The 26,033-nt window shown below is 38.8% G+C and overlaps 5 protein-coding genes and 1 non-coding gene across 6 annotated transcripts; 4 read left to right on the plus strand and 2 right to left on the minus strand.

The window, feature by feature from the left end:
- Positions 1-155: 155 nt before the first annotated feature.
- LOC146475472 (uncharacterized) lies at positions 156-1,803 on the plus strand. The gene has a single exon (XM_085115563.1). It carries the CDS (start codon positions 675-677, stop codon positions 1,563-1,565), a length of 891 nt encoding a protein of 296 aa, XP_084971689.1. The 5' UTR covers positions 156-674; the 3' UTR covers positions 1,566-1,803.
- A 4,014-nt stretch (positions 1,804-5,817) lies between these two features.
- On the plus strand, positions 5,818-5,903 carry Trnam-cau (transfer RNA methionine (anticodon CAU)). The gene is given in 2 exon segments: positions 5,818-5,854; positions 5,868-5,903. It is a non-coding gene; the product is annotated as a tRNA-Met (tRNA).
- A 4,994-nt stretch (positions 5,904-10,897) lies between these two features.
- Positions 10,898-13,002, plus strand: LOC146475474 (adenosine receptor A1-like). Its single transcript, XM_085115564.1, has one exon. The coding sequence runs from the start codon at positions 11,215-11,217 to the stop codon at positions 12,163-12,165; it is 951 nt and encodes a 316-aa protein (XP_084971690.1). The 5' UTR covers positions 10,898-11,214; the 3' UTR covers positions 12,166-13,002.
- Positions 13,003-16,611: 3,609 nt separating this feature from the next.
- Positions 16,612-19,495, plus strand: LOC146475475 (adenosine receptor A1-like). Its single transcript, XM_085115565.1, has one exon. The coding sequence runs from the start codon at positions 17,709-17,711 to the stop codon at positions 18,657-18,659; it is 951 nt and encodes a 316-aa protein (XP_084971691.1). The 5' UTR covers positions 16,612-17,708; the 3' UTR covers positions 18,660-19,495.
- Positions 19,496-21,320: 1,825 nt separating this feature from the next.
- Positions 21,321-22,370, minus strand: LOC146475476 (histone H1.0-B-like). The gene has a single exon (XM_085115863.1). The coding sequence runs from the start codon at positions 22,332-22,334 to the stop codon at positions 21,765-21,767; it is 570 nt and encodes a 189-aa protein (XP_084971989.1). The 5' UTR covers positions 22,335-22,370; the 3' UTR covers positions 21,321-21,764.
- Positions 22,371-25,043: 2,673 nt separating this feature from the next.
- LOC146475477 (histone H3) lies at positions 25,044-25,518 on the minus strand. The gene has a single exon (XM_085115864.1). The coding sequence runs from the start codon at positions 25,516-25,518 to the stop codon at positions 25,108-25,110; it is 411 nt and encodes a 136-aa protein (XP_084971990.1). The 3' UTR covers positions 25,044-25,107.
- Positions 25,519-26,033: the final 515 nt, after the last annotated feature.

Raw genomic sequence — 26,033 nt, forward strand, 5'->3', positions numbered from 1 at the left:
TAATCACAATGGCCATATACTTATATATAGCAGGAATCTTTACATCCTGTATGCCATCATTTTGTCTACTTGGTGTTCTGCGTTTTAAGGATATAAATTATCAAGGAATCCTTTCTTAATTTCAAAACACCAATCTTCTTTCTGTATAGCAAAATAATGGGCACTTTTAATTTAGTGTCAGCTGTCGTCTTGTATTTATAAAACCATGACAAGCTATGGACAGATGGCCTAAAATCGTTCAAAGTAGCTCATTGTTCGCAAGAGTCATTTCCGTATGAAAAACGTAAAAAATTAATTGCCACCAAGTACCATCTTTCTAGTTACAGAATATCGACAATCCCACATGCAGGCTTTTCCTTTGTTTTAAATTGTTTCTTCCTTTTTAATCTCACTAAACCGAAGCAATTATCATTTCGTAACTTTCTGTAAAATGTGAATTGATTTTTGGTGTATAGCCGACCCCACTGTTTACTCAAACCTGACAGCCTCGAGATAGGAGTTCGTTATATAAAAGAAAAACTGAAAGTAAGCTGCTAAAACAAAAATACTTAGCTTATTGACTTTTGATGTTTTTTTCATCTTTTTCTCCGTCGACCGTTTGCCGAAACTGAATTAATTTTTGCAGTGGTTCTGTTTTAACGTCCAATGCTGACTCCGTTGATTTTCTCCGAGGGATGGAAAATCAGAGCACTGAAATTCTCGTCATTTCTGGGATAAGCTTCCTCACCATTGCTGTAATTGCGTCGATGGGAAACAGCTTTATCCTTTACGTCGTCAAAAGGGATCCTTTAAAATGTTTCAACAAACCAACTAATGTGTTTAATATTTCGCTGACAATGGCGCATCTTTTGGGAGGAGTAATCGTAATACCACTTACTGGCGTTTTAAATATTATTCGCGCACAACATCCTGACGCTTTACTCCCTTCAGCTGTATTGAAACTAGAAGCCGTGTTGCTGAATTTTAACATTGGAACAGCAACGGTTTTATTATTCGCCATTTCAACAGAGCGTTCTACAGCTGTCGTTGTGCCTCGCTTAAACAAGAAATGGTTGACAGTGAAGAGAGCCAAGAACATAAGCTATATTGCCACAGCTTCGTGTTTCGTTTGGTGTCTTCTTCTGTTTCTTCCCAACTCAAAGACGTTTTTTTACATTGTTTACCTTCATGTTTTTATCCTTCTCCCTGTGTGCGGGATTCTCGCCTCGTGTGCTGTCAGATTGCGAAGTTTTAAAAAGCAGGCTAGAGTCTCCGTCATTGACGATGGACTTCCAATAGCTCAGTTGTTTGTCCGCGAGACAAGGAAGAGAAATTCTCAGTTGGTTTACAAGCTTCTCGTAACAGTTTTCAGCATTCTGTTGCCTCTATTGATTGCTTTGTTGCTATTTTACACGGTAAAGATTATCGAGACAACGTGTGAAGAGTGCTTACAACGAAAATGGTTCTCGATTTTCAGCAATGCATCTTTGGTTTTTCTGTTCCTAAGCTCCGCTTTAAATCCTCTGGTCTTGTATTCGAGAATTCCGGAATATTCTCGATCCATAAAACACATTTTTAGGAAGTAATTGGTGGAGACGATCTCTAAGTCATTTTATTGAAACATGTAAGTGTTTTGAAGTCGAGTTGTTGAATGCAAACATCGCTTCTCTTGCTAGCTTGCATAATAAAATGATAGCATTAAATAATGAAGGGTTGCATGAAAATTAAAAAATCTTAGTTGTGCAAGATCTTGCGAATTTCATGCTGGTTTATTTTTCTCTTTAATTAAGGGCTAATGAGAATAAAAAAAATTCGCCAATAATTAAAAATTACCGTGATTTTCATTGCAACTTGCTAATCGATACTTTCACCCATTTTGTATGCTGTTAAATTGCCGCAATAAGCCATTTTCGGAGCGTCATTACAACAAATTCTAGCCACACTTACAAAATAAATACTCTGCGGCACTACTCATAATTTTCCTTCATACTCGAAGCAACTATTTGAAAAATAAAAAAATTGAAATTTGAAATTTTTAAAATTGTGCTGTGCGTTTCTGAGTATTTTTCATCTCTTATTGTTTGACCGTTAGTTTGACATTTAAATCTTCTTAATTCCTACAAGGACAGTTTTCACCTCGCCTCACCCAAAACAGAGCAGCAAATGGCGAAGAAAAAATTCGCACTCGATCCTAAGTGATCCACACAGGACCAATCTCGTTCCCGGACTTTTGGTCGGCGCTGGCCCTAGTACATTAAAGACTTGATATATTATATGCTTGAAATAGCTATTCGGTACAATATTTGTCCTCATACATAACGTACCTACCCCTAGACTGTTCCGCTGGACAAGGGTAGCAAAGTACTCTTGGGACGAGATTGGCCTAAGGTTTGTCATTTTCCAAACCCAAACATTGGGCAATTTTTTTATGCGCACACACTGTATATTTTTTTCAGTTTATATTTCCAACCTGTTTGTTTTTTTTGTCTTTTTTTTTTCCTGTTATCTCAAGTATTTACTGAACCAGTCCTACAAAAGATCCGGCATCTGTCAACGTAGCGTCTTGTCTTTTTTCAAACATCAGGCTTAGCGTGTCCTTTTCATTGATTTGAAAATCAGTCAAGAAAATGTATTGTTTGGTTTTTTTCTTTTTTTTTTTGTTCATTTGTTTGGATCATGATCTGTTATGATAGACAGTAAAATATTGTTTTTAATACGAAATATATATTATATTTTGTATCCATCAAATATTTTCGCTCGCGCGCTATTGGACTAAACGCCTCACGTGACCGAATATACCCCAGCTAAAACTGGGGAATATCCGATGTTAGCATACCTCAGTGACCGACTATCGCGTAACGCGCAATCTGATTGGCTACACAGCTGCCGTCTATCGATCGATAGACGGCAGTTTGTCAGAGCGCGCGCGATTTAGCATGCATCATTGCACAAATATATCAAAATTTATGAAATAAAAAGATTTTTTGGCTTCATAGATCGATCACTGAGGTATGCTAAAACAATTAGACGGCTCGCTCTCGGTTTTGATTGCCTTTGATTGCGCGTTACGCGATAGTCGGTCACTGAGGTATGCTAATTAACAATTAGACGGCTCGCTCTCGGTTTCTATCGCCTTTGATAGTTGGCTCGGGGCTTCGCCCCTCGCCAACTATCAGCCGATAGAAACCTCGAGCTCGCCGTCTAATTGTTAATTAGTATATACCACACAAGTGAATAGTGCCTTTCGCGCGCGCTGATTGGCTGGCTCGCAGGTGATTAGCCAGGTACTATTTTCCTCCGAGCAAAAGAAGAGAAACAAGATGGCTTTCCGTTTCGCCACGGTCATTAAAGAGGAATTTATTTAGATAAACGAGGCAGCTATTCTTGGTTTTCACATGACGTCATAAAAACTGAAATTCATAACTAAACACAATTTTGGGTTTTTATCTTCATCACATATAAGAAAATCTAAATTTCCATCGGCTAGCTTGTTTTCAGCAGGATAGCATTCTTTGTTTTGAAAATAGAGCAGTTTGAATTTTAGATTTTTGCGCAGTGCGTGACAGAAGGATTGCTGCTCTAAACATGTCACGTACATGAAAACATCGATTCGCCTCGTGTTTTTTTTAGGTCTGATCAGCTAACATGTAATAGAAGCGTTAATGTCAATGTGTGAAAGTTCAGCAGAGAGAAGAAAGGCTTTGAAATAGCCAAGGTAAACTCCAGGTGTTTTTGCTGGTTTCCGGCCGCCATGTTGGTGCCCATCAGACGGGGCACCAAAATGGCGTCCCATACTAAACTCTGTAATTTTCCGTGGTACATTTTCTCGAATAACTCGATTAGGAGATATCGCCCAGCCCTGTAGCTTTCACACGTTGTTTATGTATCACTCTTCTACAACATATCAATTTCTTGACTTTATCTATTGAATGGTTGAGGATTTTATTTTTTCACTTGCGTGACGATGTGTGAGGTGAAAACCACCTATACAATACAACAAAATACAAAAATAGCAGCAAAGTTTAGTTTGACGGAATTAAATGGAAAGTTATTTAATCTTTCCAACCTCATATTCTAAGGCGAGAAATGAAACTACAATGCCTTTACGAAAACTGCCGAGCACTATAATTACAATGTAGACAATGAAACATCTAATGTTTAAGAGCATGATTTCGAAATCAAGACGAATATTCACACAACAATTAAAGAAATGACGCCTTAGCAACTAAACAAGTGTCTCAAAAAGCTTTAATTGTTCGCAAGAAAGCGAGACGGAACTTTCTACAACAAGAAATCGCTTACCGCGCGGTGCGCGAGATTTAAAATTTCCCACCATCTGTCGGTATACTGTCAAAAATAAAGGAATTTTGGCCCGCTAGTTATTCAGCTTGTGTGGTATATACTAAAACAATTATTCACCTCAGTGTCGGTGAAAGTGGTAGATATTTACCTCGCCGCTTCGCGGCTCGGTAAATGTCCACCACTATTCACCTCCACTTCGGTGAATAATTGTTAAACTGATTCCCCAAGTGATGTTCCCCAAATTCAAAAACTTCAAGGCGCGTCAAGTTTACAATTAAAATTTAATGTCAAGATGGGGGAACGGTTTGCTTTTGTGACAGAAGGAGAGAGATAAACCTGCTGGTCGATAAAGCAGTATTAGAAAACAACATACGCTCTTAACGTTTTTGACGGTAACCTGTTGTTTAAACGAAATGTTCAAATACTCAAGCTCGTTGCCTCCTTTTCCGAAAAATATTTGAAGGATAAGAACCACAATAGCCTCCATTTGGCTTTAAAAATATGCTCAGATATTTGACTGATATTTGACTGATATTTTGGCTGATTAGATCTTTTACTGATCCTGCGTATACCTGCAGCATTTTCGTTGTACGGTTCCTTGCTTATTGTTTGCTTTCAGATATTTGCCCTGGGACATTATCTGCTCCTCGAAGCTCACAGTTTTCCTCGAGCCTCGCCCTCGGAAAACTGTTCGCTTCTCGGAACAGATAATGTCCGCGGACAAATATCTGAGCATGTTTTCGCGCCAAATGGAGGCTATTGTTTATATATAAATCTATCGCTCGCAATTTTTCACCGAATGTTTGCACAAACAACCGTGAAAAAGCGGAAAATTGCATCATCAATATCCTTGCTAGTGAAGATATGGAAAATACGCCACTAGGATCCCGGATGTAGTTTCGTATGAATTTTACGCGTGGTGCGTTTTCCAGTCAAACACTCCATAAAATAAAAAGCACAAAAGTCCATGACGAGATGATAAAATGCGCTTCACAATACAGTGGGGACTGATTCACTGCAGTTTGGCTAATTATTCAGATCGTGTTCAAATTAAGAAGCAAAATCTAAAACAAGGGTATTCCAGTATCCATTGAGCTTGAAACAACCAGTGAACGGCCTCGAAAGCAAAGCGAAGAGAACTGGCGAGAGAAGTTGTCAGAGCGGAAACTGGGAACGAGTGTTCTGTTCGGACCAAACTTTGCCCATTTTAAAACTTATTTATTTGTTTATTTATTTATTTATTTTTAATATTTTTAAAACAACAAAGTTCCATTGGCAAAACAAGTTCTTTGCCTTCGACCAAATTAAATATATTGCGACGAAAATTCTACAGTAGAATATAAATAGTAGAATAAGAACCATAAGAATATGCTGATCGATATGAACAAGTTTTCTTTGCCACAAAAATTCGGAAGAAAACTGATAGTGTTCACTATTTCATCAATGCAATTTTTGGTACAAATACCGTGCAAAAGGATTCTTGCTTTGATATGATTTCTTCTTATAATTAAAATTTCCGCACCAACATCGTGGCCGGCCTCGTTAGCGCAGTAGGCAGCGCGTCAGTCTCATAATCCAAAGTAGAAATCTGAAGGTCGTGAGTTCGATCCTCACACGGGGCACGGATTTTTTTTTTTCTTTTATTCCTTTCTCTTATGCTTTCGTTTTAATTTATTTTACATTGATTTTTGCAAAAAAATAAAAAAAAAATAAAAAACTCTAACCATTTTGTTAATTCCACCCGTGCAATTACCCCTTTCATACTGCTTTTTTGATTGCGCCTTTCGGCCATTTTGAAAAAAAGAGATCCGAGATGCGAAGGTAAATGACTTCACTAACAGTTGATTTCTAAAATGTTCAAACTTGTGGACGAAAGATATTTCGCCGATCAATTTTTATAACAACTCTGGAACTTGTATTAATTCAGGCTTGGGAACTAAAAATAAACACTGAAATAAAGGAAGTGCAAATTAAGCGACTTTTGTCATGATCTTTAAACGACTGAAACTATGAGTTCGTAAATAATGTGTGGCATCCTGAAATCCTTAAATTCCTCAAACGTGATTATTTCCCGTTTACATCAATCACAGAGTCCTCTTTTTCCCTGGTAGATCGTGTCGGTAGTTCTTCTTGCACGGAAAAACTGGAATTAGAAAAACAAAAATGGAATACTGGATTAATGGATAACGGATTTGTTTGTAATGGGCTGGAATGGACTAATGGCCCCGAAATTTCAACAATAACGAAGATTCAGTGGTCAGTTTGCAATTCTTCCCTTACAAGATTCCTCAAAAGCGGCTTCAGCGATTTGACAATTTGAGGGACGCAGTATAGTAATCAATCCAATCCATTTATTTTTACTATGTACTAACTCGCGCCAGTCGGTCCAATTTTTTTTAGCCCTCTCCATTTATATTCTGTCTAATCTATTTATATTCTCTCCATTGAAGCGGGAGAACTAGCCCCCCCCCCCCCCCTCCCACGTGATGAAAATCGATCCCAAATGTTTCCATTGGTAAGACATTTTTGACAGAGCATATACCTCAGGGTTTTTTACCGAAATCATTTGAAAATCGCCGATCTTCAACCAAGCATTCAGCGCGGTGGTTTATAGGTAGTTTATAAATATTGAACACTTTTTGGCTCAACACCACTGGTTTTTGCTTATGATTAAAAAAATTATACCCACACTCCACAAGAGAGAACGGAACTAATGAATTTTTCTTTATTACTTCATACGAGAAGAAATCGCTGGGCGAGAAATCGCTGCGCGACTCCTGGTTCGCATTGTAAGCTTCCCTGCTAGCAGAGGTTTCTCTCCTTCTCGCCGTCAGAGACCTCTGTTAGCAGGGAAATTGTAGACAGGAGCAGCTTTTACATGCGAGTTTTCTTTTTTGTCGCTCTCAGGACGGTCGATGTGAAGATTTGCCAAAATTTTCAATGACAGCTGTCTTTGCTAAAAGCTGGCTTGTCATGCAAAAACAATATTTAGATTTTCAATGTAAAGTACGTGATCAACATAAAGCCAGCCAATTTCTCAAGTTTACAAATAAAAGAAATACTTCTAACAAATTATGATACAATGCTGAGAAACGTGATACAACTTTGTTCAAATTAATGTCAAAAATAATTCGCGTTTGCTAACTCTTTCGCTTTGTGTTTTTTTGTTTTAACGCACTCTCTGATTGACTAACAAAACTCTTGCCACTTCCTCAACAACGATGACGGCATAGACTTTCTAAAAGTCCTTGAATTTTGTTTTTCTTTGTCGCTCACTTGGTCGCTGCGCGACCTCGTTAAAGCTCGCTCGCTTCGCTCGCTACGAAGAACTTTTTTTATATGACTTATGAGGTCGACTTGTAGCAAGTCTCGACAAGTCTGATGACGGCAGAAACCCAAACCAATCATGACTTCCCTTCTATTTTTGTTAGATTCTTCCGCGTTGTGTCAGCAGGCCACTAGCAAAGAGATAACTTCGGTTTTGGTTTTTTAAAGACACTAAGATGAAAATCTCAGTAATTTAAAATTTTTCCTCAGTAAAGCATAAATCAACCTGCAACCGTGGCTACGGACATCACCAGCGAGAATTTGGGGATCTACGCTGTAGGTGTCCTCCCATTTGCTTTATTCAAACACCGCTGATTCAATAGGACTCAATAAGTTAGTAGCTACAAATAGGATTGAACAATACAATAGTGTTGAACTTACGCCAATAGTTAAATTAATCATTTTCCCAGTACAGAAAACGCATCTAAAGCGACAAGTTCGTCCTAGTGACAGCCACCTTGACTTTTATTGCAACGCTACTGGCTTGTTTTCGTCCCACACAAAACTTCCCAAAGCTGTTTTAATTTATCTGAACCTAGCCTGTGTCGCTGGAACAAGCAGCGAAGTTTCGTCGCCAAGACTTTAAAAGGGAGCTTCAGCATCGACCAAGGCGACGGCAACGAAAACGTCACCATATGAAAACGAATTCGCGTTTTTTTTTAAACGTCGTCGGGATTATTCCAACTCAATTTAAATGACAAATGTAGGTGAACTGATTTCCCGGAGTTGAATCCTTGGTGACCGCACCAAATTTAGAAAGAGAAAGAAAACGTTTGTCATCGTGTGTTTACGTCCTCGATAAAACGTCTCATCAGGAAATTTCACGTCCTGAAGTTGTACAGTGACGGCAAAGAGATGTACCAAAATGCAGAGTTGCAGAGTTGTTATTGCTTTTTTTGACGTTTTCGTTGCCGTCGCCGTCGTCGTTGCTGAAGCTCCCTATAAGTGGCGGTTCCTTTGCCAAAACTTTATATTCAAGCGCGAATGTAAAAAGTATAAATAACATAGAGAATATAAATTATAAAGAGTTGTCCACGCCGCGTATTAAAGCGAACATTGTTCTCATTGCGGTCATGGAAGATGAAAGTGCAGTCTCGGACGGGCTTCAATGGAGATTTGCTCACCTGCAGAAGATTTGCATTTAAAGGGACACTCTAGACCCCAAAACAACGTACACAAAGCTTACAATCTAAATCAAAGATATTTACCAAAAATGGGAGTACGATCTCCCTTTTTTTCCTATAAGTACGAAAAGTCCCCATTAATTCTTTTAGCCCCAACATTAACAAGGGTGTAATTTCTCCTTGCGTGGATATCCGCATTTCTTGATCAAACCTTAAAGGTATGGGGATAAAGTAAATGAACACAAAACTTAGAATGTCTTGATGTTTAAAAATATTCTTCTCAAGAATATTTGGGAAACGATGAGAAGAACATCAGTATATTGATATTGGGACATCTCTGACCACATGTAGTTTTTTATTGCCCAGACAGGCGCTCTCGCTCTAGTCAGTCTAGTGACGCTCTAGAGTAGCAGAAAGCTATTTTCAATACGGTATTAATAATAGCTTTCTGCTACACTATACAGCATCACGTACGTACTTGCAGATTGTTTTCGCAAGAACTGAGTATTTTGCTAAAAGATGCGGTAATAAAAAAATAGCTTTCTGCTACACTATACAACATCACGCACGTACTTGCAGATTGTTTTCGCAAGAACTGAGTACTTTGCTAAAAGATACGGTATTAAAAAAAAATAGCTTTCTGCTACACTAAACAACATCACGTACGTACTTGCAGATTGTTTTCGCAAGAACTAAGTGCTTTGCTAAAAGGATACGGTACTATTTAACAATTAGATTATGAGCTCGAGATTTCTATCGCGTGATAGCTGATGAGGGCGCAGCCCGAATCAGCTATCATGCATAGAAATCGAGAGCGAATAATCTAATTGTTTTAGTATAAATCTACTAGTCGTTCAAAACTAAACAAGTAAATTAATTATATCCTCATCGCAGACACTTCGAAAACGCAACGAAGCGGCCGCCATTTTGTTGAAAACCGCTACTCACTATCTATCACAGAATAGATAGCGAGTAGCGTAGCCAATCAGAGAACGGCATTCGTGATAGAACAGTAGTAGATTTATACTAATAAAAAATAGCTTTCTGCTACACTAGATTGATTTCGCAACAACTAAGTACTTTGCTAAAAGAACAATAACGTGATCAGCGGGTGAGGAACGGTGTAAGTGAAGTCAAAGCAAAAGGTTATTTTGAAAGCAAAGTGCTAGCCAGGTCCCCAACTTCTTTAATTATTGAACATTGCATGCCTAATCGAGTTCCTTTCCTAAAAACAAGACAAAATAAATACAGATGAACAGACGCTTTTTAAATTGAAATGCACTTTTTATGCTCCATCAGTCATAATGCTTTTATTGTGATGAGCGTTGCCACTAATAGCCAACCTTTCAATCTTGGTTTTACATATTCTTTTCCCAGCGACGAGTTCAAAGTAAACGGAACGTGCTTGTCTAGCATCGAGCTAGTGTGGATTTCGTCACGTGAACATTCGTAATATTTTAACGATATTTTTTGGCATTTTAATTCTTTTACAGTGATAAAGAATCTCAAAAGCTGCGAAACTTTATTATATTCAAGCTTTAATGATTCTGGCCCAAAAAATTTAGTTGAAATTTAAGTACGATACATGTATCGATTTCCTGAATCTACGATTACGATCCGGCTTGTTTCCAAGAATTATCTTCACAGTTGCAAGAAAAATCAATCCATAAATTTAAACACTTACTGGCGCAAAGCTTTTAAATTTTGCCTCAGCGGAATTCGGTTTCTCATAGACTAGCCGACAGTTTTGGAAAGAATGCATTACCTTATTGAAACTGGAGTTTAACTATAACCGATATTTTTATATTTTTATGCAATGCACTGCAGTTTGCAGGTGTTGGCAATGAGTTGTGGTGGACAATCGCCTCTGCTGGATATGATGCGAGTCAAGAATACACGTAATTAATTTTTTTCCTGAGAACGATGAACACAAACTATGCCAAATGTTGGCCTTTGTTATTCGGGGAGTGAAGCATGTTGAGCGCAGATGGGGTCGACAGTTCTTCAGTTAAGTTCTAAAGTGCATATGACACGATGAAATGACGGTTTCGTTTAGTAATATCTGTAAAAACGACTTGACTGGATATTTCTCAAGAGTTTTTCATTTAGCTAGGGAAACTCAATATCCAACAAGTTGGTTTGAAAATTCAATAAAAAAGAAACCCATTCGTGAATTTTCGGCAGCGAATTAAAAAAAGCGCTTCAAGCGATCTCGCTGAATGAACTAAAATGTTCTCAAGCTGGCATGCGTTTTTGTGCTAAATGCACTTTCAATACAAGTCGGCTGTGTACGTTTTTATAGCTAATAAGTTGTTTTGTTTAGCTTGCAAATATATAAGTTTGAAAAGGTGTGAGCGGCATACTGAGCGATTTTAATCATTTATGCACTCACTATTCAAAAATATCACGTCACTTTCAACTATAAGTTTGAATTATAAAGAGTTGCCCACCCGCTTTAGCGAGCATTATTCGCATTGCGGTCATGGAGGATGAAAGTGAAGTCTCGGACGGGCTTCGAATCGGGATTTGCTCAACTGTGGGAGCTCTATATTTAATCGCATCAATTCTTACACTTACAATCAACGGCCTTTTGCTGTATGTGATATTCAAAGATCCACTCAACTGCTTCAGAAGACCATTTGCAGTTATTATCACCGGATTGGCGACCACCGATTTTATGGTCGGTGCAATTGGGGATACCACATCCGCCAAGAACGAATTTTACTGCCTTAAAAAAGAGGTCGGGCAAACCAGTTTTGACTATGTTATGGATTACTTCATTGATAATTCAGCCACTGTATTGGTCCTTGCTTTGTCAATCGACAGGCTTCTCGCTGTAGCCTTCCCAATCTTCTATCGCTACTCGGTCAAAACTTTTCACTCCGCCATTGCGGTGATAGCAATATGGCTGTACTGCCTCGTGTTCAGTTTAATCCAGCTAGCAGACATTTCCGAGGATATTTACGACACCGTTGACGTTCATTTGCATGTGACATTTGCATTGACGGCAACTGCAATAATCTACTGTTTGATCTTCTTTATTATTCGGAAAAGAAGAAAGACTTTCCCTGGCGAAGAGTCTTCGAGCCAGAAAGAGGAGCAAGATTTGAAAAATCTGAAACGCGAAAGGGAATTTGCGTTTACTGCTTTTCTCATACTTGTAGCTTTAGTACTGACCCAGATACCTTATCTCGTAATGACCAAAATCGAGACGAGCTGTGAAAGTTGCCATGAGACATCATGGTACTTTGTTTGCCACAAATTCTCCGATTTTCTTTTGTGTGGTAGCGCCATTGCCAATCCCTTCCTGTACGGTTGGCGAGTGAAGCAGTTTCGGAGTTCGTTCAAAGCTGTTTTTTGCACATCGCGTGTCGATCCAGCAGAACTTGAAATTTCTCAAACAAACACTGTGCCCAGCAACGAAACAAAATAATAAGTGGGACGCGGGGTTTTTTTTTATTATTTTCTTGCAAATGAGTGACGTTTTGTTTTTGCTATTGTTGTTCGCTTGTACCTGAATCATGAGATGTAAAAGTTGTGCCAAACGTTTGTTACAGACCGGTATCGTTTAGTTCGATGCTAGTAGCCATGTGATTAAATTTTAAAAGGATTAGCATGTCAATTACTCACGAAAAAACTGTAATAGATAATGAAAATATTGTGCATCGGCTGCCGGTTTGTATGTAAGCTTTGAAGCCGGCGATTTCATAACTACTTTTAATCATGTCGCAACTTTGCACGGCAACTTAATTTGCTCGGCAACTGAGCATTTGAAAATGCAATACTGGGCACTCCCTCAATTTTTAGACTAACGACTTAATGGCACATAAATAAATGATATAGAAAGCAATTACGTTAGCGGCTCATTTCTAGTAAGACTGTTTTGTTTTGTCATAGCCGATTTAAACTAAACTTTTCCCTCTTTTCCTCGTATGTATTAAACGCATCCAGCTCAGTTTTAACAAATAGTTCCAAACATCTCCGCAGTTCATTTGTCACATATCAAATTCAGCTCTACAGTTGAACATATTGCTATTGCTATTGTTAAGTCTGCTGGATCTTAAGTAGCCTACAAATAGACCTGCCTAATTACCGGCCGGCTATCTCGGCACGCAAGAACGCCCCTGAGGAAATTGAAACAAACAGGAAGGCGAAAGGGGCGGGCTACTGCTCGATTAGTTCACTCGGCTCAGAACTTTAGTAAAATTATCACAGTGGTGTTTACAGTTAATATGCTTGCTTCTTTTAACTTGTTCTAAATCAACTGTGAATAATTAGTGTGAATAAATACTGGCAATTAATGACACTGAATAAACATGGAATATACTTCTCGAGTGAATTATATTTTTCTGTTGGCGATTCATTTAGTAAAGTCACTTTCTCTTTGCCACGGGAAACAATTTCGATTGGAAAGTTAATTCTACTGACGCCGTCAATTTTGTCGTGAAATAGGAAAATACTCACTTTTTATGTAACATTTCGTCTTGGAGTTCTATTTTAAACCAACAGGTCTCATGTACAGTGCATGCAATCTCGTTTATTCGAATCACCTCGATTTTCCGAAACTGCCGAAGTTCTTCCAACCAAAAGTTGTTCCCCTGGATTTGCTTTGTTCAGATTTTCACCCCTTATTTTAATTTTAGAACTCCCAGTTTTTCGAACCAAATTCAGTTTCCCTCGGTGGTTCGAAAAATCGGTATTCCGCACTGTAGTTTTTCCACACATATTTAATCGGTAGCTAGCTTTTCATGATAAACGGAAAACCTGGAATTGTTTTAAAAAATTTTACTTCTCAATCCTTCTCAAGGTGAAACATAAAAATACGTTTGAAAAAAATTCGGTTTCATTTAATTTCTGAACTCGAATAAAATCACTCTGTCACTGTATACTGGCGCAGCTGATAAGCCTGACGTCACTAGCAACTTTGCAGTAAAACTGAAAAGTAGCTCCTCTGTGACCTGTCTGAGTGGGCCAGGTCTTGTGTGTTTAGCCTCGCTACTTTTTAAGATAATTCATTCATTAATTTAGATTTTTTTCTCTCCAGTTGCAACAAAAAAAAAAAAGATTTTCGTCAGCCATTTCGTGACATTATTAAATTCTAATCCTTGTTCGTGTAAATATTTAAACTCATTCATTACTTTGTCCAACATTTCTCTCCTCGGTTCAGTTAATTAAGCCTTCAACCATCCCATGTGGTTCTCGCTTTGGGATGCAAATATGTGGTTAAAATCCTAGAGTGTGAGACAATTCAAAGGAAAATGATTGCGCAGCACTCTCCTACCGTCCTATATCCGTCCATATCACGATTTTTTTCAAATTTTTATATCGACAGGATGACGAAAATATATCAACACCACTTAAAAGAGCACCATTGAATAAATAAAATGGCTGTGTTTGACCCAGTTTGAGAGTCACATTTACTAAACTAGCGAAGATATAAGCAAACAGTTTCCCGCGGCGGGACATCATATCATCATATATCCTTTTCGTGCCTCGTGGCACATAGGGCCTTCACAGAGCTTCTCCACTCCTCTCTATTGGTTGCTGCGGTCCGCACCTCCTCCCACGATCTCCAACCTGCTTCTTGCCTTTCTTTCTCTACTGTCCGTCTCCAGGTGGTTTTTGGTCTTCCCCTTATCAGTGGCTTGATCAGCCCGGAGGCGTCCTGCTGGCTTTGGCTCCCGTGCGTCATTAACTCTCGCCGATGAGGTACTGCCACAGTTCCCCTTTGAAATAGTGAATTCACTCTGCTTCTGGTTTCTGTAATAATTGTTTTTTTACAGAAGAGGGTTATCAGCCCTCTGCCCAACCCCCAACCTGGAGGGCCAGTGGGATCACTCTTTGTCTGGCCCCTACCCTTTGACCTGTTTGGCATGGGTGTCCCTGCCAGGAGTACAAGACTCCAGCCAACATAGCTCTAGGGGTCACTGGAGCACGCAAGCCGCCTCACCACGACAAGGTGGCGATCCCAATCAAGGCGGGAGGCGCGGCGGGACAAATACTTGTAAAATTTTCCAACTTTAATACAGAAGCTGAATCTTCTCTATTTTAGTAGGTGTGACCTTTTGTTGGAGACTGAAGCTAATTGTGTTTTGTGTGAGATTTGATTATTTTAGCATTTGAGTAATTGTTGTTATCGTGAAATAAGATCGTTTGTGGTGTGATTCGAAGGAACCAATCATTAGTAGCCTTTTGATAGACGCCGGAAATCGCTACGTGATCCAGGACGCTTTGTACTGTACAAATAGTAGTGTCAAATTGTTACTTTTTAGAACGCATGTGAGTTTAGAAACGGTGACTAACTGTGAGATCAAATTAGTTGAATAAATCTTTTAAAAACCAAACGTGAGTGGTGGAGAACACTGTTTATCTTGGAGGCGAACATTCTCCACACTTTAAACTTATCCGTTTTACTAATTTAAGGGTGTTCGTTCCGGCAGTATCAATAGACTGTCGTTATGTCTTTCCAATATCAAATTTTGAAAGACCGTGATAACTCAAAGATCCATTATTATGGTACACAAGCGACAAGCATTTCCGATAATTTTAATATACGTAGATAACCAGTAGGAGTTCTGAGTGATAATAAACACGGCAAGGGTTGAAGCGACCAGTAAACTTTGGAAATTCTTTTGATATCTTTTCCCAGAAATTTTCAGTTCCAGACCCCATTATAGGCTCCAGAACTCGTTCAAGCCTGACCGCGCGAGCCCTGTAAGTCAAAATGGCGGCCTAGCCACAGCTGTAGCTACAGAGAGAAAGCTAGCTTCGTCTCCGAAACATATAGCTTCATTTTCAACAATTAATCGTGTGTAATAACGGGCCGTTTCGGCCGAAGGTAGGATCATGCTGCCGCGGTTGTGTACAGGAGACTTCAGATAAGGCACAAAAAATATAACAAAAACTAAACGGCCCGCACGAAATAAAAATGGCAGTCAATACAGTTTTGCGACTTCAATTCTTCTTCTTTTTCCTATTTTTTTCTTGAATGTAATTTGTCGTTTCGTGTTCTTTACAAACTATTTGGGATTTGAGATTCTTCTTATAGCTTGCGAGGCTGTTGTAATAATATTTTATCGATTTCGAATTAGATATTGGTAAATATCGAAACACGTTGTATAAATGATAGTAAGTATTTGGGAAACAATGAGAAGAACATCAGTATATTGATATTGGGACATCTTTGACCACATGTATTTTTTATTGCCCAGACAGGTGCTCTCGCTCTAATCAGTCTAGTGACGCTCTAGTGTAGCAGAAAGCTATTTTCAATACGGTATTAATAATAGCTTTCTGCTACACTATACAACAACACGCACGTACTTGTAGATTGTTTTCGCAAGAACTGAGTACTTTGCTAAAAGATATATACGGTATTAAAAAATAGCTTTCTGCTACACTTAACAACATCACGCACGTACTTGCAGATTGTTTTCGCAAGAACTGAGTACTTTGCTAAAAGGATACGGTACTATTAAAAAATAGCTTTCTGCTGCACTAGATTGATTTCGCAACAACTAAGTACTTTGCTAAAAGAATAATAACGTGATCTCTGATGAACGGTGTAAGTGAAGTCAAAGCAAAAGGTAATTTTGAAAGCAAAGTGCTAGCCAAGTCCCTAACTTCTTTAATTATTGAACATTGCATGCCTAATCGAGTTCCTTTCCTAAAAACAAGACAAAATAAATACAGATGAACAGACGCTTTTTAAATTGAAATGCACTTTTTATGCTCCATCAGTCATAATGCTTTTATTGTGATGAGCTTTGCCACTAATAGCCAACCTTTCAATCTTGGTTTTAAATATTCTTTTCCCAGCGACGAGTTCAAAGTAAACGGAACGTGCTTGTCTAGCGATCGAGCTAGTGTGGATTTCGTCACGTGAACATTCGTAATATTTTAACAATATTTTTTTGACATTTTAAGTCTTTTACAGTAATAAAAAATCTCAGAAGCTGTGAAACTTTATTTTATTCAAACGTTAACGCTTTTGGCCCAAAAAAATTGAGTTGAAATTTAAGTACGGTACATGTACCGATTTCCTGAATCTACGATTACGATCCGACTTGTTTCCAAGAATTATCTTCACAGTTGCAAGAAAAATCAATCCATAAATTTAAACACTTACTGGCGCAAAGCTTTTAAATTTTGCCTCAGCGGAATTCGGTTTCTCATAGACTAGCCGACAGTTCTGGAAAGAATGCATTACCTTATTGAAACTGATTTAACTATAACCGATATTTTTATATTTTTGTGCAATGCACTGCAGTTTGCAGGTGTTGGCAATGATTAATTGTGGTGGACAAATTATAACTCCTCTTCGTGGCACGCTGTTTTCTAACTTAACAATTAAAATCTCCTCTGCTGGATATGATGCGAGTCAAGGATACACGTAATTAATTTTTTCCTGAGAACGATGAACACAAACTATGCCATATGTTGGCCTTTGTTATTCGGGGAGTGAAACATGTTGAGCGCAGATGGGGTCGACAGTTCTTCAGTTCATTTCTGAAGTGCATATGACACGATGAAATGACGGTTTCTTTTAGTAATATCTGTAAAAACGACTTGACTGGATATTTCTCAAGAGTTTTTCATTTAGCTAGGGAAACTCAATATCCAACAAGTTCATTTGAAAACTCGAACAAAAAAGAAAACCATTAGTGAATTTTCGGCAGCGAATTAAAAAAAGCGCTTCAAGCGATTTCACTGAATGAACTAAAATGCTTTCAATCTGGCATGCATTTTTATATTAAATGCACTTGCAATACAACTGCCTGTGAACGTTTTAGCTAATAAGTTGTTTTAATTGTTTAGCTTGCAAATATGTTAGTTTGAAAAGGTGTGAGCGGCATACTGAGCGATTTTAATCATTTATGCACTTACTATTCAAAAATATCACGTCACTTTCAACTATAAGTTTGAATTATAAAGAGTTGCCCACCCGCTTTAGCGAGCATTATTCGCATTGCGGTCATGGAGGATGAAAGTGAAGTCTCGGACGGGTTTCGAATCGGGATTTGTTCAACTGTGGGAGCTCTATATTTAATCGCATCAATTCTTACACTTACAATCAACGGCCTTTTGCTGTATGTGATATTCAAAGACCCACTCAACTGCTTCAGAAGACCATTTGCAGTTATTATCACCGGATTAGCGACCACCGATTTTATGGTCGGCGCAATTGGGAATACCACATCCGCCAAGAACGAATTTTACTGCCTTAAAAAAGAGGTCGGGCAAACTAGTTTTGACTATGTTATGGATTACTTCATTGATAATTCAGCTACTGTATTGGTCCTTGCTTTGTCAATCGACAGGCTTCTCGCTGTAGCCTTCCCAATCTTCTATCGCTATTCCGTCAAAACTTTTCACTCCGCCATTGCGGTGTTAGCAATATGGCTGTACTGTCTCGTGTTCAGTTTAATCCAGCTAGCAGACATTTCCAAGGATATTTACGACACCGTTGACGTTCATTTGCATGTGACATTTGCATTGACGGCAACTGCAATAATCTACTGTTTGATCTTCTTTATTATTCGGAAAAGAAGAAAGAGTTTCCCAGGCGAAGAGTCTTCGATCCAGAAAGAGGAACAAAATTTGAAAAATCTGAAACGCGAAAGGGAATTTGCGTTTACTGCTTTTCTCATACTTGTAGCTTTAGTACTGACCCAGATACCTTATCTCGTAATGACCAAAATCGAGACGAGCTGTGAAAGTTGCCATGAGACATCATGGTATTTTGTTTGCCACAAATTGTCCGATTTTCTTTTGCGTGGTAGCGCCATTGCCAATCCCTTCTTGTACGGTTGGCGAGTGAAGCAGTTTCGGAGTTCGTTCAAAGCGGTTTTTTGCAGATCGTGTGTCGATCCAGCAGAACTTGAAATTTCTCAAACAAACACTGTGCCCAGCAACGAAACAAAATAATAAGTGGGACGCGGGTTTTTTTTTTATTATTTTCTTGCAAATGAGTGACGTTTTGTTTTTGCTATTGTTGTTCGTTTGTACCTGAATCATGAGATGTAAAAGTTGTGCTAAACGTTTGTTACAGACCGGTATCGTTTAGTTCGATGCTAGTAGCCATGTGATTAAATTTTAAAAGGATTAGCATGTCAATTACTCACGAAAAAATTGTAATAGATAATGAAAATATTGTGCATCGGCTTTGAAGCCGGCGATTTCATAACTACTTTTAATCATGTCGCAACTTCGCTCTGCTACTAAGCATTTGTAAATGCAACACTGGGCACTCCCTCAATTTTTAGAATAAACAACTTAATGGCACATAAATAAATGATATAGAAAGCAATTACGTTAGCGGCTCATTTCTAGTAAGACTGTTTTGTTTTGTCATAGCCGATTTAAACTAAACTTTTCCCTCTTTTCCTCGTATGTATTAAACGCATCCAGCTCAGTTTTAACAAATAGTTACAAATATCTCCGCAGTTCATTTGTCACATGTCAAATTCAGCTCTACAGATGAACATATTGCTATTGCTATTGTACAGTTTGCTGGATCTTAGCCTACAAATAGACCTGCCTAATTACCGGCCGGCTATCTCGGCACGCAAGAACGCCCCTGAGGAAATTGAAACAAACAGGAAGACGAAAGGGGTTGGCCATCTGCGCGATTAGTCACTTCTCAGAACTTTAGTAAAATTATCACAGTGGTGTTTACAGTTAATATGCTTGCTTCTTTTTACTCGTTCTAAATCAACTGTGAATAATTAGTGTGAATAAATACTGGCAATTAATGACACTGAATAAACATGGAATACTTCTCGAGTGAATTATATTTTTCTTTTGGCGATTCATTTAGTAAAATCATTTTCTCTTTTTCTCTTAGCCACGGGAAACCATTTCGATTGGAAAGTTAATTCTACTGACGCCGTCAATTTTGTCGTGAAATAGAAAAATCTCACTTTTTATACAACATTTCGTTTTGGAGTTCTATTTTAAACCAAACAGGTCTCATGTACAGTGCATGCAATCTCGATTATTCGAATCACCTCAATTTCCCGAAACTGCCGAAGTTCTCCCAACAAAAAGTTGTTCCCTTGGATTTGTTTTGTTCAGATTTTTACCCCCTATTTTAATTTTAGAACTCCCAGATTTTCGAACCAAATTCAGTTTCCCTCGGTGGTTCGAAAAATCGGTATTCCGCACTGTAGTTTTTCCACACATATTTAATCAGTAGTTAGCTTTTCACGATAAACGGAAAACCTGGAATTGTGCTGAACATTTTTATTTTTCGATCCTTCTCAAGGTTAGCCTGCGAGCAAGCTCTCTCTCCCTCTCTCTCTCTCTCTCTCTCTCTCTCTCTCTCTCTCTCTCTCTCTCTCTCTCTCTCTCTCTCTCTCTCTCTCTCTCTCTCTCTCTCTCTCTCTCTCTCTCTCTCTCTCTCTCTCTCGCACCCCACCCCCAAGAGAGCTTGCTCGCAGGTTATCTCAAGGTGAAACATAAAAATACGTTTGTAAAAAATTCGATTTCATTTCATTTCTGAACTCAAATAAAATTGCTCTGTCACTGTGTACTGGCGCAACTGATGAACCTGACGTTAATAGCAACTTTAAAGTAAGAAAAGGAACCTGTCTTTGACCTGTCCGAGTGGGCTAGTTGTTGTGTGTTTGGCCTCGCTACTTTTTAAGATAATTCATTCATTACTGATTTAGACTTTTTTTTTCTCTCCAGTTGCAATAAAAAAAAAGATTTTCGTCAGCCATTTCGTGACATTTTTTAATTCTAATCCTTGTTCGTGTAAATATTTTCACTCGTGCTAATTCATTACTTTGTCCAACATTTCTCTCCCATGTGGTTCTCGCTTTGGGATACAAATATGTGGTTAAAATCCTAGAGTGTGAGACAATCAAAGAAAAATGATTGCGCAGCACTCTCCTACCGTCCTATATCCGTCCATATCACGATTTTTTTTAAATTTTTATATCGACAGGATGACGAAAATCTATCAACACTACTTAAAAGAGCACCATTGAATAAATAAAATGGCTGTGTTTGACCCAGTTTGAGAGTCACATTTACTGACTAAACTAGCGAAGATATAAGCAAACAGTTTCCCGCGGCGAAACAAACACTTGTAAAATTTTCCAACATTAATTACAGAAGCTGAATCTTCTCTATTTTAGTAGGTGTGACCTTCAAACTTATCCGTTTTTCTAATTTAAGGTGCTCGTTCCAACAGTATCAATAGACTGTCGTTAAATCTTTCCTACATCAAATTTTGAAAGACCGTGATAACTCAAAGATCTATTATTATGGTACACAAGCGCCAGTCATTTCCGATAAGTTTAATATTCGTAGATAACCAGTAGGAGGTCTGGGTGATAATAAAAACGGCAAGGGTTGGAGCGACCAGTAAACTTTGGAACTGATTCTTTTGATATTTTTTCCCAGAAATTTTCAGTTCCAGACCCCATTATAGGCTCCAGAACTCGTTCAAGCCTGACCGAGCGAGCCCTGTAAGTCAAAATGGCGGCCTAGCTAGAGCTGTAGCTACACAGAGAAAGCTTCGTCTCCGAAACATATAGCTTCATTTTCAACAATTAATCGTGTGTAATAACCGGGGCCGTTTCGGCCGAAGGTAGGATCATGTTGCCGCGGTTTTGTGCAGGAGCCTTCAGATAAGGCACAAAAATATAACAAAAACTAAACGGCCCACACGAAATAAATTAAAATGGCATTCAATACAGTTTTGCAACTTCAATTCTTCTTCTTTTTCCTATTTTTTTCTTGAATGTAATTTGTCGTCTCGTGTTCTTTGCAAACTATTTGGGATGGATTGGCCCTATTTGAGATTCTTCTTATGGTTTGCAAGGCTGTTGTAATAATATTTTATCGATTTCGAATGAGATATTGGTGAATATCGAAACAACGTTGTATAAATGAGAGTAAAATATCAATTGTCATTTCTATTCTGTGATCTAGCCAAGGATTTATCTGTAATGTTGGTTATTGCTTTCATTTATTTGGTGGCTCCTAAAGGAGCCTTTTTGTTGAGTAAAAGATCGCTACACTTTACTTCTTGGCGGTCTTCTTTGCGGCGGGTTTCTTGGCGGGCTTTTTGGCCGCGGGTTTCTTCGCCGCTTTCTTGGCAACGGGCTTTTTCGCTGCTGGTTTCTTTGCTACGGGCTTCTTCGCTGCTGGTTTTTTTACTGCTGGCTTCTTCGCTGTTGCTTTTTTAGCAGCGGGTTTCTTGGCAGCCTTCTTCGGTTTCTTGGCGGCAGGTTTCTTTGGTTTGGCGGCGGGCTTCTTCTTGGATGCCGGCTTCTTCTTTGGTTTCTTCTCCTTCATTGCCTCCTTCGTCACCTTGAAGGAGCCTGAAGCACCAACACCTTTGGTGTGTGTAAGTTTTCCAGAGGTGACACCTCTCTTCAGGGCCAACTTTAAGTGAGAACTGGCATTATCGCCAACCTTGTAGTTCTCCTTGATGTACTTCTCGATCGCTTGGCGGGAAGAACCGGTTCGGTCCTTCAACGCCACAATGGCAGCCTTGATCATGTCGATGAATGGTGGATGATCGGCAGGCTTTTTGGGTGCTGCCTTCTTCTTGGCAGGAGCTTTGGGAGCTGGAGCGCCTTCAGACATATTTTAAACTTGACTAGTCTACCCTCAAACGCTTGATTAATCTTCAACCGAGTAATGAAAATATAAACATGCACACATTGAGTGATGTTATTATGATAAATCAATGCGGACCGCCGAGGAAGCATTACCACAAAATGGCAACCTTAAGTTCGCGAAATTTTGTGCTTGTTTGATTCAGTTGTTTTTAAATATAGCGAAAACCTGTGGACATGGAATGTTGAAAACTCTCAATTTAATGAGAATGAATGCTCACAAATGTGCCTCAACGAACCAGAGATAACATCAACTGCATGAAATATCGAAATTTTCGTGGAGAAAGTTGGGCTCTTTCAATACAGTAAACAAGTTTGGAACTCTCCCATCGATTTTTTGTCATATAACTTAACATTGTGGAAAAATTGGACGCTTGAAAACAGAAACAATTATTCTTGTTTCTAATTATGAAGGTGGGTTTCCTTGTTACTTAGTATACAGACTTCTGAAAACCAATTTTATGAGATCAACAAAGACAAGCTTTGACGCCATCTTTAAGGCAAGTGGTGAACAAAGGACTTATAAAGTTTTGTTGTTCCTTCAAAAATGTCCACGTTTGTTGGGAAATATTTCCTGATATGGTTTTGTACATAAGGTGTTCGTCTACTTGAGTCAAAAGCTAAATGTTGGAAGTGTTTTCAGAGAAGAAATAAGAAATAAAAGAACAAGGTATCCTTGAATGCAAATTAATAATGGCTCTGGCATAGAAGATGATCAATACCGCACTGACATTGGTTTCTCAGCGTTACTTTTATTTAATTTACAAACAAATGGAGAGAGAATTATTAGGGGTGTTTTCAGAGAAAGAAATAAAGAAATAAGAAATAAAAGACCAAGATATTCAGTCGAATGGCCTTGAATGCAAATTAATAATGGCTCTGGCATAGAAGATGATCAATACCTCACCGACAGTGGTTTCTCAGCCTTACTTTTATTTAATCTACAAACAAGTGGAGAGAGAACGACTTCGTCAGTTCTTACTTCTGGTTTTGCAGAACTTTAGAGCCGGGTTAACGAAATGTTTTAACCAATAAACAGAGAAAATAATATAGTTAAGTTCTGAATGTTATGGCTACAAGGTAAAATAATAATAACGTGATATGAATGGCAAGCGTGAAGTTTTGCGGAGTTAATATCTTTTCGGATTCACTACTTCTTGCTGTCATGAGCATGTTTGAACTAAGCGTTTTCATTTGATCATAATTAATTTTTCAACCATGCAGCGAAAGTATCCAGTTGTGTCCAAGGAACCGTCGATAGCTATAAATGTTCAAACATCACTTTCGCTCGGATGCAAACTCTTTTCCAGTGTTGGTCAAAATCTCATGCTACATCAACGAGTTGAAAACTGAATCTGCTCAAACTTTTACAAACTATTGAAAATAATGGATATTCGCGTCACAATTCTCAGGTACTCTCGTCGACCGACTACACTGCGACACTCATTGACGCGCGCCTTTCGCAGGTTAAGTACGGTTCTAAAGATTTGCATTAAAATTACGGAAAGTTCAAACTCAGTCTGCGGGCCTTATTTCGCTTGAGCGCCAATAACTCTCACGTTCACTTCTCGACACTCGACTGTTCCACCACTGAATCATCTCCCCACTAAAATCCTGACTTCGCTTTCATCACGTGCGCTTTTTATTTCAAACTATCAAGATTTTCACCAGAATCCACGAGAATTCATACCATTCCTTGCCCACTGACCGTTCGAGTCTCATTCGCTCTCGTCAACAAACTGATGCGCTCGAACATAGAGTTTTATTCTTCTCATTGTTGTGAGAATACATGTATATGAAGTTCAAACTCTCCCTCCCGTCTGATCGTAAACTGACGCCCTCAAAGAGTTTGAAATCATCAGTTCTAATGATTTCTTACTTAAAAAGGAATACACGTAGCGAAAATATGGCAGAGAGTAATAAGGATTTATTGACTTTCCCTTAGTCCTCGAGTCAACAAAGACGAGAATGAGTTAGCGGTCGACCAAGACCTAGAGTCGGAGCGCCCTTAAATTTTAATCTTGCATGAAAATCAAAGAGGATTGTGAACGCGTGAAAATGAACGAAAAGCTTGAACGATCGAGCACAAGTCTAAACTCTGATTTCCAGTAATAGATTCAAGCCGTCTCAAATTCGCTGACTGCGCGCGACAGAAGAGTATAGTTGCCAACCAAGAAGGAGAAAAAATTGAGCTCACAGAGCAAAATTTGGGCGACCTACGCTTTTACGACTTTCAGTCGACTTAATTCCACTGCATAGTTTTTCCGTTCGCCTTGCGATACTATTCGTTTTTGGTCAATTTGGTTGTACATGCATCATGAAAGAAAACGCGCAAAATAAATATGCGCATAACTTTTTTAACCTTGTAATACAAAAGAGTGAAAACATGCCGTTACACTCTTACAAAAATGCGCCAATTTAACGTTTTTGGTTTATACCGATTTCTATGAAGCAAGAATTTCTTTTATACCAAATCTCTAGCAGAAATACGACGAGAAACTCCTATCAAACAGAGAATACTGAATTGTCTTTACCAACTATAAGCATAACTAACAATGGTTTAGGTGGAGTGACTAGCGGTTGTTAAGTTTCAACAGTTCGGTTACTAGCTTTTTGTCCAGAGGCAGTTTGATAAAGTATTAGGTCTTAGGGTAAAATTATAATATATAACGTTGGTCATTGCTTTTATTGATTTGGTGGCTCCTAAAAGAGCCGTTTGTTTTGTGAGAAGTGCAATCCACTTATGCTCGCTCTCCGCGGATTCGGCGGGCCAACTGAATGTCCTTGGGCATGATGGTGACGCGCTTAGCGTGGATGGCGCACAAGTTGGTGTCTTCGAACAGACCAACAAGGTAAGCCTCGCTAGCTTCTTGAAGAGCCATCACAGCCGAGCTCTGGAAACGCAGGTCGGTCTTGAAATCCTGAGCGATTTCTCGCACAAGACGCTGGAAGGGCAGCTTGCGGATCAACAGCTCGGTAGATTTTTGGTAACGACGGATCTCACGAAGAGCGACTGTTCCAGGCCTGTAACGATGAGGTTTCTTGACTCCACCGGTGGCAGGCGCGCTCTTACGAGCGGCCTTTGTGGCGAGCTGTTTGCGTGGAGCTTTTCCACCAGTTGATTTACGCGCAGTTTGCTTTGTACGAGCCATGTTCACGAACAATTTCGAGAAGATGATCGATAAACTTGCTGAGCTCGCTCTAAAAAAATTTATACCTGGCGGGTTTCATTCTGATTGGTTGAAAAGTATCGTCTCTGATTGGTGGAATGAGTTCATAGTCACTTTTGAATAAAATATCTCTATTTTAAGTTCATTGGATTTCGATCCCAACTAAGTTTTTGTTGTTTTTCGATAAATTTCTCGGGCTCTTTTGTTCCAGAGAGAAGTTCCGAAACAGCTGTAAAACAAGTCAGAATTTAATAACATGTATTTTATCGCTATCTTTTCTTAGAAATGCATAAAAAATCGTTAGAACTTGTGCACATATGAACTAAAGTTGTGCAATAAGTTATGCGCATAATTTACAATACAGGTACACAATATAAAAGTGCTTACCTGTCCTTTGTATTGCCTTATATTTACCTTTGTTATGTCAATCTAACCAATCGAAATATTTCTAAGCTTTCTGAGAGGTCAGCCTTGTTGCTATATAAGGTGGAAACAGC

Source organism: Pavona decussata, unplaced genomic scaffold (assembly GCF_977016875.1).
Source record: "Pavona decussata unplaced genomic scaffold, jaPavDecu1.1 SCAFFOLD_84, whole genome shotgun sequence".
Taxonomy (NCBI): Eukaryota; Metazoa; Cnidaria; class Anthozoa; order Scleractinia; family Agariciidae; genus Pavona; species Pavona decussata.